Genomic DNA, 16798 nt, shown 5'->3' with positions numbered 1-16798 from the left:
TTCTATTTAAAAATCTCCAGTCTTCCAGTACTCATCAGCTGCTGTATGTCCTGCAGGAAGTGGTGTATTCTTTCCAGTCTGACAGTGTTCTTTGCTGCTACCTCTGTCCATGTCAGGAACGGTCCAGAGCAGGAGAGGTTTTCTATGGGGATTTGCTGCTCTGGACAGTTCCTGACATGGCCACTGGTAGGAGTTTGGCACCTGTGGGACAGTCCATTAATATTAGATTGGTGGGGACTCCCGGCACCCCCATCAATCAACAATCAATCAGTTGCTGCACACGGCAGTGGCAATGATACACCATACAATAGGGTGTAATGGTGCGTTTACGCAGACAGATTTATCTGACAGATATTTGAAGCCAAAGCCAGGAATAGAGTTGAGAAGAGGAGAAATCTTAGTCTTTCCTTTATGACCTGCTCCCTGTTTATAGTCTGTTCCTGGCTTTGGCTTAAAAAATCTGTCAGATAAATCTCCCTGAGTAAAGGCACCATAAGTGGCCTCCTAGTGGTGACAAGTTTCTGGTGACAGTCTGTAGTAAAGCAGCTGGGCTCCTGCAGTAAACGGTCTCTGACATATGGCTCTACAGCTCTTAAACTACAACTCCCAGCAGGCAAATGTACCAGATGGGGAGCTTAAAGTGACATATGGATGTCTACACCATAAATCATCACCTCGAAATAGAAAATAGAAAACCATCCCTTAGCGCCACCTATTGGACAGAGCTCCCCCAAGTTGTTTTCTTCCTTCAGCAGAAGAGCAATTATGCATATTACTACCCAGGAGGCATTGCCTGTTAGGGCCCTATTACACAGGACAATTATCGTGCGAAAAATCGTTATATTGTTCGAATTTAAACAATAATCGTTCTGTGTAGTTGCAGGCAACGATCGAAAAATCGTTTGTATGTCGTTGATCGTTGATTAAGATCTGAACCTAAAATTATCACTGATCGTTCGCTGTAATTCCACGTGCGTTCAAGTTCCACATTTGTTCACTAACCGTTCAGTGTAATCGCACATTGCTCATTGTTTTGCTGGGATCAGAAGGAGCAAAAGATCATAGTAACAAACCGCAAAACAATCGCAGTAACGATCATAGTAATGATCGTAACTAACGATTATCATTCTGTGTAATATGGGGAATGATTTCAGGTTAACGAGAAACAATCTTGTTTGCAATCATTTATCGCTCTGTGTAATAGGACCCCAAGACTCCATACACCTGCTGGGTCTCCACAAGCAGTAACACTATCCCTCAGGACTGACCCCTAACTAAGGCTACAGGAGAGAGAAGACTTTAAGGTTATTTGGGTACACTGCCTCAATGCACTTTACATAGAGTGTAAGCTCGAGAGCAAGGTCCTCACTCCTCTTGTGTCTCCTCAGAGTGTAAGCTCCTGTGATCAGGCTCCTCACTCCTCTTGTGTCTCCTCATAGAGTGTAAGCTCCTGTGATCGGGGTCCTCACTCCTCTTGTGTCTCTCTCCTCAGAGTGTAAGCTCCTGTGATCAGGGTCCTCACTCCTCTTGTGTCTCTCTCCTCAGAGTGTAAGCTCTTGTGATCAGGGTCCTCACTCCTCTTGTGTCTCCTCAGAGTGTAAGCTCCTGTGATCAGGGTCCTCACTCCTCTTGTGTCTCTCTCCTCAAGAGTGTAAGCTCTTGTGATCAGGGTCCTCACTCCTCTTGTGTCTCTCTCCTCAGAGTGTAAGCTCCTGTGATCAGGGTCCTCGCTCCTCTTGTCTCCTCAGAGTGTAAGCTCCTGTGATCAGGCTCCTCACTCCTCTTGTCTCCTCATAGTGTAAGCTCTTGTGATCAGGCTCCTCACTCCTCTTGTGTCTCCTCCTAGAGTGTAAGCTCTTGTGATCAGGGTCCTCACTCCTCTTGTGTCTCTCTCCTCAGAGTGTAAGCTCCTGTGATCAGGGTCCTCGCTCCTCTTGTCTCCTCAGAGTGTAAGCTCTTGTGATCAGGCTCCTCACTCCTCTTGTGTGTCCTCCTTATAGAGTGTAAGCTCTTGTGATCAGGCTCCTCACTCCTCTTGTGTCTCCTATTTCCTTATAGAGTGTAAGCTCTTGTGATCAGGCTCCTCACTCCTCTTGTCTCCTCATAGATTGTAAACTCTTGTGATCAGGCTCCTCACTCCTCTTGTGTGTCCTCCTTATAGAGTGTAAGCTCCTGTGATCAGGCTCCTCACTCCTCTTGCGTCCCCTCTATCCTTATAGAGTGTAAGCTCTTGTGATCAGGCTCCTCACTCCTCTTGTGTGTCCTCCTTATAGAGTGTAAGCTCTTGTGATCAGGCTCCTCACTCCTCTTGTGTCTCCTATTTCCTTATAGAGTGTAAGCTCTTGTGATCAGGGTCCTCACTCCTCTTGTGTCTCACTCCTCATAGAGTGTAAGCTCTTGTGATCAGGCTCCTCACTCCTCTTGTGTGTCCTCCTTATAGAGTGTAAGCTCCTGTGATCAGGCTCCTCACTCCTCTTGCGTCCCCTCTATCCTTATAGAGTGTAAGCTCTTGTGATCAGGCTCCTCACTCCTCTTGCGTCTCCTCCTTATAGAGTGTAAGCTCTTGTGACCAGGTCCTCCGTGCAGTGTATGCTTGCGGTGTGATCACCTTACTAGTAACCGCAGTCTTATGCTATATGCACTGTAGTAAAGTGGTAAGGATTCTCCACAATGGAAGAAAACAATACTGTGCAGAACATCTTGGTCATCACCTGTTAAACCATAGACAGATGGAGGTCGGCCAAAGGCGTGAGAGCTGTGAGCTGTGCTGCCACCATGATGTAGGCCGGGGTCTCGCTGCTCCATGACAGCCGTACAGCCTGACTATTCCTGCACATACATCGCACGTCATAGGACCCCTACAGCACCAGGAAAACTACAACTCCCAGCATGCAAAGCAAGCTTTTGACTATCTAGGTGTGAGTTGTAGTTGTACAACAGCTGGAGGGCCGCTGGTTCCCAATCCATGGTCTATGGCATAAAGACATATAGAACAAGGAGAACCAGTCATAAGACATTAGAGTTCAGGAAGAGACCCCCCCCCCCCTCCTCCTCCTAAGAGTCAGGAACCAGCGACACACTTACCATCACAGAAACAATAACATCCTATAGAACAATAGCTCTCCCCATCAGCCACACACACAGCTTCTGAATGGCAGATCTGCCCAGATATACAAACAGAGGGGCGGTAATCAAAACGCTTTACAACTTAAAGGGGAACTCTGGTGAAATGCTTTTTCTTTTAAAATCAGCTGCTGTCAGAAAGTTATATAGATTTGTAAATTACATTGGTACCTTGGTTTAAGAGTAACTTGGTTTAAGAGCTCACAGTTTTTAAAAAATTGTGACTTGGTTTAAGAGCATTGCTTTGGTTTAAGAGCTCCCTGTACTGGGTGGGAGGGGGAGTGGGGGAGGGGCACGGTCTGCATAGCGGGGTCTACAGCTCTGTACTCTGACCCAGGAAGTCTCCCTCACCTTACAAATCATAGATCCACTTTAGGCTGGGGCTTACATCAGGGGACAGGACTGTGACCCCTCTCTCCCCGGACAGAGAGTGCTGCATGTATGTGCCCACATCTGCCCTGCTCATTCCTTCCTGCTCCCTGCAGTCTCTGTCCGCCCTTGTGTTTCCCATCCTCTCCATTACTGTACAGTAACTTATAATATCACATATTCTGCTGTTCCTGAATGTTTGTCTCATTTGTGTTACATGTTATTCAGAGTAATAAATTATTATTTTTGGGGTGTGGAACCAATTGTCTGCATTTCTATGATTTCTTATGGGAAAATTTGCTTTGGATTACAATTTTAAGAGCGGATTTGGATTACAATTCAAATAATCCAGTATTTATCAGCTGCTATATGTCCTGCAGGAAGTGGTGTATTCTTTCCAGTCTGACACAGTGCTCTCTGCTGCCACCTCTGTCCATGTCAGGAACTGTCCAGAGCAGGAGAGGTTTTCTATGGGGATTTGCTGCTGCTTTGGACAGTTCCTGACATGGACAGAGGTGGCAGCAGAGAGCACTGTGTCAGACTGGAAAGAATACCACAACTTCCTGTAGGATATCCAGCAGCTGATAAGTACTGGAAGACTGGAGATTTTAAATAGAAGTAATAAAACTTTATAACATTAGTTAATCTAAAAGAAAAAAAAAATCACTGGAGTACCCCTTTAATCTGCTGCTAGAACCAAAAGTGTGTGATGTGAATCTAACAAGTCACAGGGACTGGCTGATAACAGGGTACAATAGACTACATGCATGCCCGCAGTATAAGGTACTAGCAGACTGGTTTCCATCATACTACTCTGCAGTAAGCTGATAACAGGGAATAGTAGCGTACATTCCCTATAGTATATATACTGTATATATACTACACCACAGTCAGCCCTATAGTATATATACTACACCACAGTCAGCCCTATAGTATATATACTACACCACAGTCAGCCCTATAGTATATATACTGTATATATACTGTACCACAGTCAGCCCTATAGTATATATACTGTACCACAGTCAGCCCTATAGTATATATACTGTACCAGTCAGCCCTATAGTATATATACTGTACCACAGTCAGCCCTATAGTATATATACTGTATATATACTACACCACAGTCAGCCCTATAGTATATATACTGTATATATACTGTACCACAGTCAGCCCTATAGTATATATACTGTACCACAGTCAGCCCTATAGTATATATACTGTACCACAGTCAGCCCTATAGTATATATACTGTATATATACTACACCACAGTCAGCCCTATAGTATATATACTACACCACAGTCAGTCCTATAGTATATATACTGTATATATACTGTACCACAGTCAGCCCTATAGTATATATACTGTATATATACTACACCACAGTCAGCCCTATAGTATATATACTACACCACAGTCAGCCCTATAGTATATATACTGTATATATACTGTACCACAGTCAGCCCTATAGTATATATACTACACCACAGTCAGCCCTATAGTATATATACTGTATATATACTACACCACAGTCAACCCTATAGTATATATACTGTATATATACTACACCACAGTCAGCCCTATAGTATATATACTGTATATATACTGTACCACAGTCAGCCCTATAGTATATATACTACACCACAGTCAGCCCTATAGTATATATACTGTATATATACTACACCACAGTCAACCCTATAGTATATATACTGTATATATACTACACCACAGTCAGCCCTATAGTATATATACTGTATATATACTGTACCACAGTCAGCCCTATAGTATATATACTGTATATATACTGTACCACAGTCAGCCCTATAGTATATATACTACACCACAGTCAGCCCTATAGTATATATACTGTATATATATACTACACCACAGTCAGCCCTATAGTATATATACTGTATATATATACTACACCACAGTCAGCCCTATAGTATATATACTGTATATATACTACACCACAGTCAGCCCTATAGTATATATACTGTATATATACTACACCACAGTCAGCCCTATAGTATATATACTGTATATATACTACACCACAGTCAGCCCTATAGTATATATACTGTATATATACTACACCACAGTCAGCCCTATAGTATATATACTGTATATATACTACACCACAGTCAGCCCTATAGTATATATACTGTATATATACTACACCACAGTCAGCCCTATAGTATATATACTGTATATATACTACACCACAGTCAGCCCTATAGTATATATACTGTATATATACTGTACCACAGTCAGCCCTATAGTATATATACTGTATATATACTACACCACAGTCAGCCCTATAGTATATATACTGTATATATACTACACCACAGTCAGCCCTATAGTATATATACTGTATATATACTACACCACAGTCAGCCCTATAGTATATATACTGTATATATACTGTACCACAGTCAGCCCTATAGTATATATACTACACCACAGTCAGCCCTATAGTATATATACTGTATATATACTACACCACAGTCAGCCCTATAGTATATATACTGTATATATACTACACCACAGTCAGCCCTATAGTATATATACTGTATATATACTACACCACAGTCAGCCCTATAGTATATATACTGTATATATACTACACCACAGTCAGCCCTATAGTATATATACTGTATATATACTACACCACAGTCAGCCCTATAGTATATATATTGTATATATACTACACCACAGTCAGCCCTATAGTATATATACTGTATATATACTACACCACAGTCAGCCCTATAGTATATATATTGTATATATACACTACACCACAGTCAGCCTGTATACAGTGCACCTTTCCCATAGTAAGATGTACTCCCCTGCTGTGGATGATGGTCCAGAACAGGAGGCAAAAGTATATACTCAGTCCTGTAGTATATACTCTACACTTAGCTCCTCCACTGGATGACACGTGTATACTTTTCCCTACACTAAGCACCTCCTCAGGATGACATGGCTGATACCTGAGAGCAATCGCTTGTAATCAGTGCTATAGGAGATATAGTATATGGCTGATACGAGAGAGTAATAGCCTGCAGTCACTGCTATAGGAGATATAGTATATGGTTGATACGAGAGAGTAATAGCCTGCAGTCACTGCTATAGGAGATATAGTATATGGTTGATACGAGAGAGTAATAGCCTGCAGTCACTGCTATAGGATGTATATGGCTGATACCAGAGAGTAATAGCCTGCAGTCACTGCTATAGTATGTATATGGCTAATACCAGAGAGTAATAGCCTGCAATTAGTGATATATATTACATGGCTGATACCAGAGAGTAATAGCCTGCAGCCAGTGCTATAGGATGTATATGGCTGATACCAGAGAGTAATAGCCTGCAGTTAGTGATATATATTTATATATATTACATGGCTGATACCAGAGAGTAATAGCCTGCAGCCAGTGCTATAGGATGTATACGGCTGATACCAGAGAGTAATAGCCCGCAGCCAGTGCTATAGGATGTATACGGCTGATACCAGAGAGTAATAGCCCGCAGCCAGTGCTATAGGATGTATAGTATATGGCTGATACCAGAGAGTAATAGCCCGCAGCCAGTGTTATAGGATGTAGAGTATATGGCTGATACCAGAGAGTAATAGCCTGCAGTTAGTGATATATATATTACATGGCTGATACCAGAGAGTAATAGCCTGCAGCCAGTGCTATAGGATGTATATGGCTGATACCAGAGAGTAATAGCCCGCAGCCAGTGCTATAGGATGTAGAGTATATGGCTGATACCAGAGAGTAATAGCCTGCAGCCAGTGCTATAGGATGTATATGGCTGATACCAGAGAGTAATAGCCTGCAGCCAGTGCTATAGGATGTAGAGTATATGGCTGATACCAGAGAGTAATAGCCTGCAGCCAGTGCTATAGGATGTATAGTGAGCGGCTGCAGCCCCTCCATAGCCGTCCTGTGTCATCCTCCCCTCAGTCAGCGCCCTGTGGCCGGCTCAGGCCTACGCGCGGCCCGCACTCTCCAGGCAACTCACCGGCTCCGGAGTCAGTCGGTGTCCAGGCCCCTCCTTACGCCGCCGGCCAGACACATCTCCCCCGCCTCAGCCTCCTCCGCCGCCGCACACCTAGCTCCGCCAAGATGTCATCGCACTGCCGCTCGATCCGCTCTGGAGCCACTTCCGGTGCAGAGGGGAAAGGCGGGGCCCGCACGCCATCTACCAATCAGAATAAAGTGAGGGGGCGGAGCGGAGGACCTTCCACCACAAAGGGCATTCAGGGACGAGTGTCTGCAACTCGATGGTATTAACTGACAAGGTGGGCGCGACGTTCTGATGACGTCATACGTCTGGTGAGGGAGAGTGGGGGCGCCATATTGGAGGAGGCACAGTGGCCAATCGGAAGTGGTTTCCAGGTGAGTGTTATTTGTGAGTCCGTCAGTGGTTCCCTGTGTAGTAATGCTGGGAGCGGGTACTGTAAAGGGGATCATATCTATATAGTGACCCGGGGCATCAATCATTCAGCCACCTAGGCAGTGTGATAGTTACAGCCGAGTCATGTGATTGGAGCTGCATGCTTCACTAGCTGTGTCTTATAGGTCACATGATGAGGGGAGAAATGTGGAGTCACTATACACCATGTACTATACTCCAGAGCTGCACTCACTATTCTGCTGTGTACATACATCACATTACTGATCCTGAGTTATATCCTGTATTACACCCAGAGCTGCACTCACTATTCTGCTGGTGAGATCACTGTGTACATATATTACATTACTGATCCTGTACTGATCCTGAGTTACATCCTGTATTATACTCCAGAGCTGCACTCACTATTCTGCTGGTGGGGTCTCTGTGTACATACATTACATTACTTATCCTGTACTGATCCTGGGTTACATCCTGTATTATACTCCAGAGCTGCACTCACACATTCTGCTGGTGGGGTCACTATGTACATATATTACATTACTGATCCTGTACTGATCCTGAGTTACATCCTGTATTATACTCCAGAGCTGCACTCACTATTCTGCTGGTGGGGTCACTCTGTACATTACATTACTTATCCTATACTGATTCTGAGTTACATCCTGTATTATACCCCAGAGCTGCACTCATTATTCTGCTGGTAAGGTCACTATGTACATACATTACATTACATTACTGATCCTGAGTTACATCCTGTATTATACTCCAGAGCTGCACTCACTATTCTGCTGGTGGGGTCACTGTGTACATACATTATATTACTGATCCTGTACTGATCCAGAGAGTTACATCCTGTATTATACTCCAGAGCTGCACTCACTATTCTGCTGGTGGGGTCACTGTGTACATACATTACATTACTTATCCTATACTGATCCTGAGTTACATTCTATATTATACTCCAGAGCTGCACTCACTATTCTGCTGGTGGGGTCACTGTGTACATACATTACATTACTTATCCTATACTGATCCTGAGTTACATTCTATATTATACTCCAGAGCTGCACTCACTATTCTGCTGGTGGGGTCACTGTGTACATACATTACATTACTTATCCTGTACTGATCCTGAGTTACATCCTGTATTATACTCCAGAGCTGCACTCACTATTCTGCTGGTGGGGTCACTGTGTACATACATTACATTACTTATCCTGTACTGATCCTGAGTTACATCCTGTATTATACTCCAGAGCTGCACTCACTATTCTGCTGGTGAGGTCACTGTGTACATTCATTACATTACTTATCTTATATGACGGTGTCTTGTATTTTCTCCATTTGCTGATCTGCAATGATGTATTTTCTACTCTTTCTCTCTTAGTCCTGTGGATCCTGTTGAGGGGAGTGAAGTGAGGAAGGAATTGCCGCTGCCCCTTTGCTGTGTCTGGCAGATAGATGGCCGTCTCCCTGATAAGAAGGGGCATGAGAGCCGGATGTCTGACCTCTTGGTGTATGAGGAATAATGTAGCATCCAGGATGTCCCAGGTTTCCGCCGGCTTCAGGCAGCACAGTCCAACTAATGTGCAGAGCGATCAGAACGCGGGTAAGAGGGGCTTGTATCCTGGGATAAATGTGCCATCAACCATGCTAAAAAAACAGATGCTTCTTGATTTTTTTTATTTGTTTTTTTAGTCAATGAAAAAACGGATGCACAGAAATTCATCCGTTTTTTTTTTGTTTTTTTTTGCATAAAACGGATAAAAAAACGGAATGTGAACTCAGCCTAAGCTGTGTTTCCACATAGGGACCACTCTTAGAGGTAAGGACTATAGCCCCTCGCAGTGAGGCTCAGATCCTCATAGTAGAGGAGTAAAAATGAAGGGGCACCTCTGTTTCACTGTCCACCCCGCAGCAGATCACGTTTCAATGCAATGCAGATGGCGGGAACCCGGCTGCGGTTTTTCAGTGATATATTCGCTATAACATCTTAGTACATTTTGTGCATTTTTATTATAACCTATGGGTGACAAGGACCTGACTGAGTTATTTTCTGTTTAGCCTCCTCCTCCCAGTCAGATGAGGACGGGTCTGCAAAAGATCCCCACGAGGAGACGTAAGTCATACTGTCATGTGATTTATATGGAATAACAGAAATGCGGGGGAAAAATACTGAAATGCACTCAAATAATTCCTAAGAAAAACTTCTGAAGCCTTAAAGGGGTACTCCAGTAATAAAAAGTCACGGGAACGTGGGCTGACACTTCATTCTAAGTCTATGGGCCAAGAGCAGCGTCAGTTATATATGGAAGTCTTGTAGAGTTCTGTTCACATTGGGGACACATGGCCCCTATATAGCGGTGACTGGGGGTCCTGACTGATTCAGGTGATGATGTGTTATTACATATACCCGCTCTATCAGCCACCCCTATTGCTATATCACATATGTATGGATAGGACCAGTCACATGATCTCTCATCTAATGTTATACTAAAGGTGCCTACTCTATGGCAGCAATAGGGACCCTGCATCTCTCCAGCTGTTGCTAAACTGCAATTCACATCCACCTCTGTCCATGTCAGGAACTGTCCAGAGCAGGAGCAAATCTCCATAGAAAACCTGCACTGCTCTGGACAGTTCCTGACATGGACAGAGGTGGCAGCAGAGAGCACTGTGTCAGACTGGAAAGAATACATCACTTCCTGCTGGACATACAGCAGCTAATAAGTACTTGAAGACTGCCGATTTTTAAATAGTAAATTACAAATCTATATAACTTTCTGATGCCAGTTGATATGAAAGAAAAAGATCTTCGCTGGAGTACCCTTTTAAGTTATCAGAATTAATTTATATGTGTGTAACAGAAAACCAACTAGATTTTCAGCTCTGGAGGTGAGGCTAGGTTCACACTGCGTTTTCAGCATCCGTCTAACGGATCCGTTTTTTGCAAAAAACGGATGCATTTGTGTGCATCCATTTTTCCATTGACTTTCATTATAAAAAAAAAAACGGATCAAAACGGATGCGTTTTTTTTGACGCACAATAAAGTACTGTTGACACTACTTTTTTGACCGTTAAAAAAAACGGATCCGTTAAAGGGATGCTGAAAACGCAGTGTGAACCTAGCCTAACTGGTGTATAGGATCAGTAAAATCTTGAGAACATTAAGTAAAACCCTATGTAGAATGAATTGTGGTAATACAAGGCCTTTGCTTTGACACCTAATATTTAATATCTTATGTATCCTGTACCTGTACCCGCAGGGTGGATGTGATATTTGTGGATCGGGAAGGCAAGCGAATCCCAGTGAAAGGGAAAGTCGGAGAGAGCGTGTTATACCTAGCTCATAGGTATAGCATAGACTTGGAAGGTATGTATACCCAACACTATAACTGCTATATCTCAGGATTTCAGCAATAAGATATTGCTGTCGCAGTGGTTTATGCATAGTCTGGTAATCCAGCTATCATCTGGGGGGGTCTGCTTACCACCCTGCAGTTGTATGAGAGCAGCCCTTTTGTCCAGCTGCATAAAAGCCAGGGTCACTATATGCCGTGACATCTTGAGATACAAATGGACCTATGTTATCTCCCTGCAGAACACCATAGTCTCAGGTCCCAATTTTTTGAGGTGTCACATGTCGAGGATGGGTTACAGACCAGGACACCTTTGCACTGAAGTTTTGTTGTAGTTTGCTTTCTAAATGCCAAAACCTTCTAAATAGTCCTTATTAAAAATTTCCTGCCATTTTGCTGCTGTGATGTCTGTGTAAGTCCCTGTGTATAGCTAGCGATGCTGCTGCACTGTCTGTATAACTTCTGTGTATAGCTGTCAGTACTGCTGCTGCGGTGTCTGTATAGCTGGCAGTGCTGCTGCAGTGTCTGTTTAACTCCCTGTGTGTAGCTGGCAGTGCTGCTGCAGTGTCTGTATAACTCCCTGTGTATAGCTGCTGGTGCTGCTGCTGCGGTGTCTGTATAACTTCTGTGTATAGCTGGTGGTGCTGCTGTGGTGTCTGTATAACTCCGTGTATAGCTGCTGGTGCTGCTGCTGCGGTGTCTGTATAACTCCCTGTGTATAGCTGGTGGTGGTGCTGCTGCTGCGGTGTCTGTATAACTTCTGTGTATAGCTGGTGCTGCAGTGTCTGTATAACTCCCTGTGTATAGCTGCTGCGGTGTCTGTATAACTCGCTGTGTATAGCTGGCAGTGCTGCTGCTGCGGTGTCTGTATAACTCGCTGTGTATAGCTGGTGCTGCTGCGGTGTCTGTATAACTCTGTGTATAGCTGCTGGTGCTGCTGCTGCGGTGTCTGTATAACTTCTGTGTATAGGTGCTGCTGCTGCGGTGTCTGTATAACTTCTGTGTATAGGTGCTGCTGCTGCGGTGTCTGTATAGCTGCTGGCGCTGCTGCTGCTGCAGTGTCTGTATAACTCCTTGTGTATAGCTGGCGGTGCTGCTGATGTAACATGGACTGTCTCTGCTCTCCCGCTTCCTTCTGACAGTGTTAGAAAAAGAAGTAGAGTGGGGGAGGCTGGAAATGGCAGATCAGAGAGTGGAGAGGTGGCAGAGCATCCAAGTCTTCAGAGAGGGTAGATCACAATGGTTATAACTGTATCAAGGTGTAGTTGGGTAGGAGAACACACACACAGCAGCTTAGAGGAGGATATGAAGGCAACAGCGACCAACAGACCTCACATCAAGCATGTAATACCGGGAGGACACGACCAAGTGAGAGAAGTCTTTAATATTGTGTTGTGGTATCAGTCAGTAACCGTCTCCCTTGTATTACAGGAGCCTGTGAGTCCTCTCTCGCCTGCTCCACCTGTCACGTCTATGTGACTCCAGAATACTTCGATAAACTTCCTGTGCCGGACGAAAGGTAACTCTCTAGGTTTATAAAATATTCTTCTAGGAGACATGGGAAGGTGTAAGGGGGGGTGGGGGGGTTGACAAGCAGCTACACTTGTCACCACCACCCCCCCCCCCCCCCCCCCCCCAAAAAAAAAAAAACCAAAAAAACCTTGTAATATATGACTGATTGGTCGCTTTACATAAAGGGTAACAGCTACTTGAGTGCCAATGAGGCCCAGATTTATATACACTGCCCCAGGCAAATAACAGTGGTGCCTTGGATTACGAGCATAATTCGTTCCGGGACTGTGCTTGTAATCCAAATCCACTCTTACACCAAAGCAAATTTTCCCATAAGAATGCGGACAATTGGTTCCACGCCCCAAATATAATGATTTTATATTCTGAATAACATGTAGAACTGATGAAACAAACATTTAGAAACAGCTGACTATGTGATATTATAAGTTACTGTACAGTATAGCAATCAGCATGTGGTGTATAATGTATAGTAACTGCATAACCCTGAAAAACTGCAGCAAATTGTAGAGGATGGAGCTGCAGATCCCCATAATGCAGTAGCGTAGTACAATAGTAGAATAGAGAAGCGGCGCTGCTGTGAGAGGTCTGTGTGGTCATATGACAGCAATGGTAAGGGGGGGGGGGTGTTCAGCATGGACCAATCAGGACTGACAGGGAGCATGAAGGAATGAGCAGGGCAGATGTGGGCACATAGATGCCGCACTCTCTGGGGAGAGAGGGGATACAGCTATGAAGAGATTACCTCCACAGTCCTGTCCCCTGATGTAAGCCCCAGCCTGAAGTGGATCTGCTATGATTTGGAAGGTGAGGGAGACTTCCTGGGTCAGAGTACAGGGCTGTAGACCCCACCATGCAGGCCATGCCCCTGCCCCACTCCCCCTCCCACCCAGTACAGTAAGCTCTTAAACCAAAGCAATGCTCTTAAACCAAGTCACAATTTTGAAAAACTGTGAGCTCTTAAACCAAGATACCACTGTACTTGAAAATAATCTCCATGTTTTGCTTAAAGCACCTGCTTTTTTTTTTTTTGTAAAGAAACATCACCCCCCTGTCTTCAGGTTATGTGTGGTATTACAGTTCAGCTCTATTCACTCTAATGGAACTGAGCTGCAAAACCTCAACACCCAAACTGAGAACAGGAGAGGCGCTGTTTGTGAAAGAAAGCAGCAACTGTGTTCAAATCTTGACTAACCTTTTTCATTTAAAGAGGTGGTGTCTTATGTTTATAGTTGGCGAGACTGTCAGTAGGTTTATACTGTCCTAGGGTGGCATAAACTAGTGCACAGAATGATGGATCACTTACATTGTTCTTTGCAGCTGATCCAAATCTGGACAATAAGTAGTCCTCGACATCATGTGCATGAGCCCAGTATTCCTGGATATATTCATGAGAGGCAGAAAACTCCACCCACCAACTGCTGATTAGCAGTAATCTGTCCATGCTATGTATAGGCAGTCAGCTGTCAATCGGCAGCTGGAGGGCGGGGGGAGGGGTGTGGCAAGAATCCTATTCTCCTGCATATTAGGAGAACGGCAGAACAGAATGATGTAAGTAACACACTGATCTGTTCAGCATTTATATCACTAGTTTAGGCCACCCATATTTAAGGCACCATAAACCTAGTGACAGGTTCCCTTTAAGTGGTCACAACACATGAACAGCAGCCTGAATTTTCTTTATTCCTTTTATTAAAATACATTGTATAAATGGCGCTCTATAGACGAGCATTTTTGCTGTATTAGTATGAGATGCCTCCTATTGTTCACTGCTCTTTCAGGGAGGACGATATGCTGGACATGGCCCCCATGCTTCAAGAGAACTCCAGACTGGGATGCCAGATCATCCTCACTAAAGAACTGAACGGAGCCGAGTTCACGCTCCCTAAAGTAACTAGAAACTTTTATGTGGATGGTCACGTGCCGAAACCGCACTGAGGACGTCTGTGCCAAATCCAATGGTTGATCCACAACGTAACGCACAAGCGGATGTGTATCTGGTGAAGTGTGCGCTGAGCGGAGGAGGAGGGGGGTTACTATTGTGTCTTATTCCTAAGACCCCCAACGACTCAACTCATTCTGCTGAGAACCTTCACCTAAATATTCATCAGAGCCGATCTCTTGGCTAAAACCAAAATGTAACTATCAAATAGTAAGATGTCAACTACCTGTCCCTGATGGGAAACAGACGTACAGATTGGTACAGGGGAAGTGCTGGACACCTTAGTATTTATTGTCGGAGATGGGAGAATAGGGTGTGTAGGAGCTGATAGCCATTGTTGCAGGGGATATCTGACAATTTAGGGATGGGGGTAACATGTTTCTTTATTGCTCCAGTGCAATAAAATAAGAGCTTTTGCAAATAGTCAAGTGTTCATCTAAGTCATAAAGCAAGACAAGCGGAGAGAAGAAACAAGTATCTTCCCCTTCTCAGGGGAAATGATCTTACACCCTCTAGCATCAGCCGTTCTGTAGAGTGGGATTAAAAGGTGTTTAAAAAAGGCACAGCTGACACTTTTTTTTTTTTTGCAAAGACAGTGCCATCCCCATGCTCAGGTTGGGTGTGGTATTACAGTTCAACACCATTTACTTCAATGGAATAGTGTTGCAAAACTCCACCCAAACTGAGGATAGGAGTGGTGTTGTTTCTGGAAAAAAGTGTTTTTCTAAGCCTAGATACCAGGGCTGTGGAGTTGGTCAGCGGCAGCTCCATCTACTGAATTTTATCAGGACCGACTCCTGCGCCTTCATAAATGGCCGGTCATATACCAGGGGAATTATTTATCACACTGGCTCCCTAATGTCCTACATGATCCTGGGGCGACTTCTGAGGGAATAAAGGAATACTGTATATAAAGCAGATTCTCCTGTGTGTACAGTGGATGCAGCTAGTCTCCAGCCTCCATGTCCTGAACAACTCAGAACTAGAATAGATGAACAGGTGGTCTTTTCCTGCTAACAATCTTCTATGTTTCTAACTAAATATTCACCATACACACTGCTTACAATGCCGTATACCTGTGATATAGAGGGGTCACTGTGGGTATGGGGGCACGCCCTAGTGCGCGCGCAAACACAACCTGCTGCAGCCATAGAACACTGAAGAAAAACACCACATTGAGGACAGAGGTTAATGCTACACTACTTATGTCTTCTTCTTCTCCTCCTCCTCTATATTACACAGGATATCTTCATATTACACTGCTGCTCATATATAATCATTCAGCATCCAGGAAGAGAACAGCACAGATCTCCCCCCACACAATGGACTCTTCCAGCTCAGAAACAAAGTGCCAAATAGTGACCAACAACTTTTCCCTGACCACCCTGTAATAGGCCCAGTGTTCTATTAGAATGTTGCTCATAATATATATTTTAAATTGTTCTAAGAATTTTTTTTTTTTAAAAGCTGGAGTCTAAACATTTTTTCCAACTCTGACTCAGACACTACAGCCCTGCTAAATACCCCCCGTGAAGAGACTTGGCAAGGCCCAAAGCCACACCAGTTGGTTAGCACAGGTTAGATCGGGGTCTCGGGGCAGAGACCTCCTCCATTGTTAGTTATAACTGGGTGAAGAGTTAGAGCCCTATTCCACGGGATGAATATCGTTCGCATAATCGTTAACGATAAACGATCCAAACGACCTGAAATTACTCGCCCATTTACATGGAAAGATAATCGTTACTTATGATCGTTTTTGCGGGCGTCGCTATTGCGTTCATCACCACTGCGAACGACCGAACAACTTCTTATTCAATGCAAACGATTTGCGAACGAGCAACGATAAAAATAGGTCCAGTCTTATTAAACGATCAACGATTTCTCGTTCGGTCGTTAACTACTATTCAAAAGAACGATTATCGTTTAGATTCAAACAATTTAACGATAATCGTCCGGTGGAATAGGGCCCTTACACTGGAGTTCGTCTTTTGCCATCAGTCAGAATGAGCGGCGTGGCAAGGAACGAAGCGTACACCCACAT

The 16798-nt window shown here is 44.0% G+C and overlaps 2 protein-coding genes across 3 annotated transcripts in view; one reads left to right on the top strand and one right to left on the bottom strand.

Annotated features, from left to right (window-relative positions):
* The window catches only part of ARK2N (arkadia (RNF111) N-terminal like PKA signaling regulator 2N), a 32056-nt gene extending 24235 nt beyond the window's left edge, over positions 1–7821 (bottom strand). The window contains exon 1 of one of the 2 annotated variants that reach the window (XM_069963228.1): positions 7530–7821. The gene's annotated coding sequence lies outside the window, so the exon portion shown is untranslated. The remainder of the gene's footprint in view (positions 1–7529) is intronic. The other variant, XM_069963227.1, reaches the window with a different exon arrangement.
* Positions 7728–15178, top strand: FDX2 (ferredoxin 2). Its single transcript, XM_069963229.1, has 6 exons — positions 7728–7906; positions 9313–9534; positions 9990–10044; positions 11193–11299; positions 12717–12804; positions 14597–15178. Exons 2-6 carry the CDS (start codon positions 9387–9389, stop codon positions 14751–14753), a joined length of 555 nt encoding a protein of 184 aa, XP_069819330.1. The 5' UTR covers positions 7728–7906; positions 9313–9386; the 3' UTR covers positions 14754–15178.
* Positions 15179–16798: the final 1620 nt, after the last annotated feature.

Source organism: Dendropsophus ebraccatus, chromosome 3, assembly GCF_027789765.1.
Source record: "Dendropsophus ebraccatus isolate aDenEbr1 chromosome 3, aDenEbr1.pat, whole genome shotgun sequence".
In the NCBI taxonomy this organism is placed as follows: domain Eukaryota; kingdom Metazoa; phylum Chordata; class Amphibia; order Anura; family Hylidae; genus Dendropsophus; species Dendropsophus ebraccatus.
This window is presented reverse-complemented; position numbering and strand designations above follow the sequence as displayed.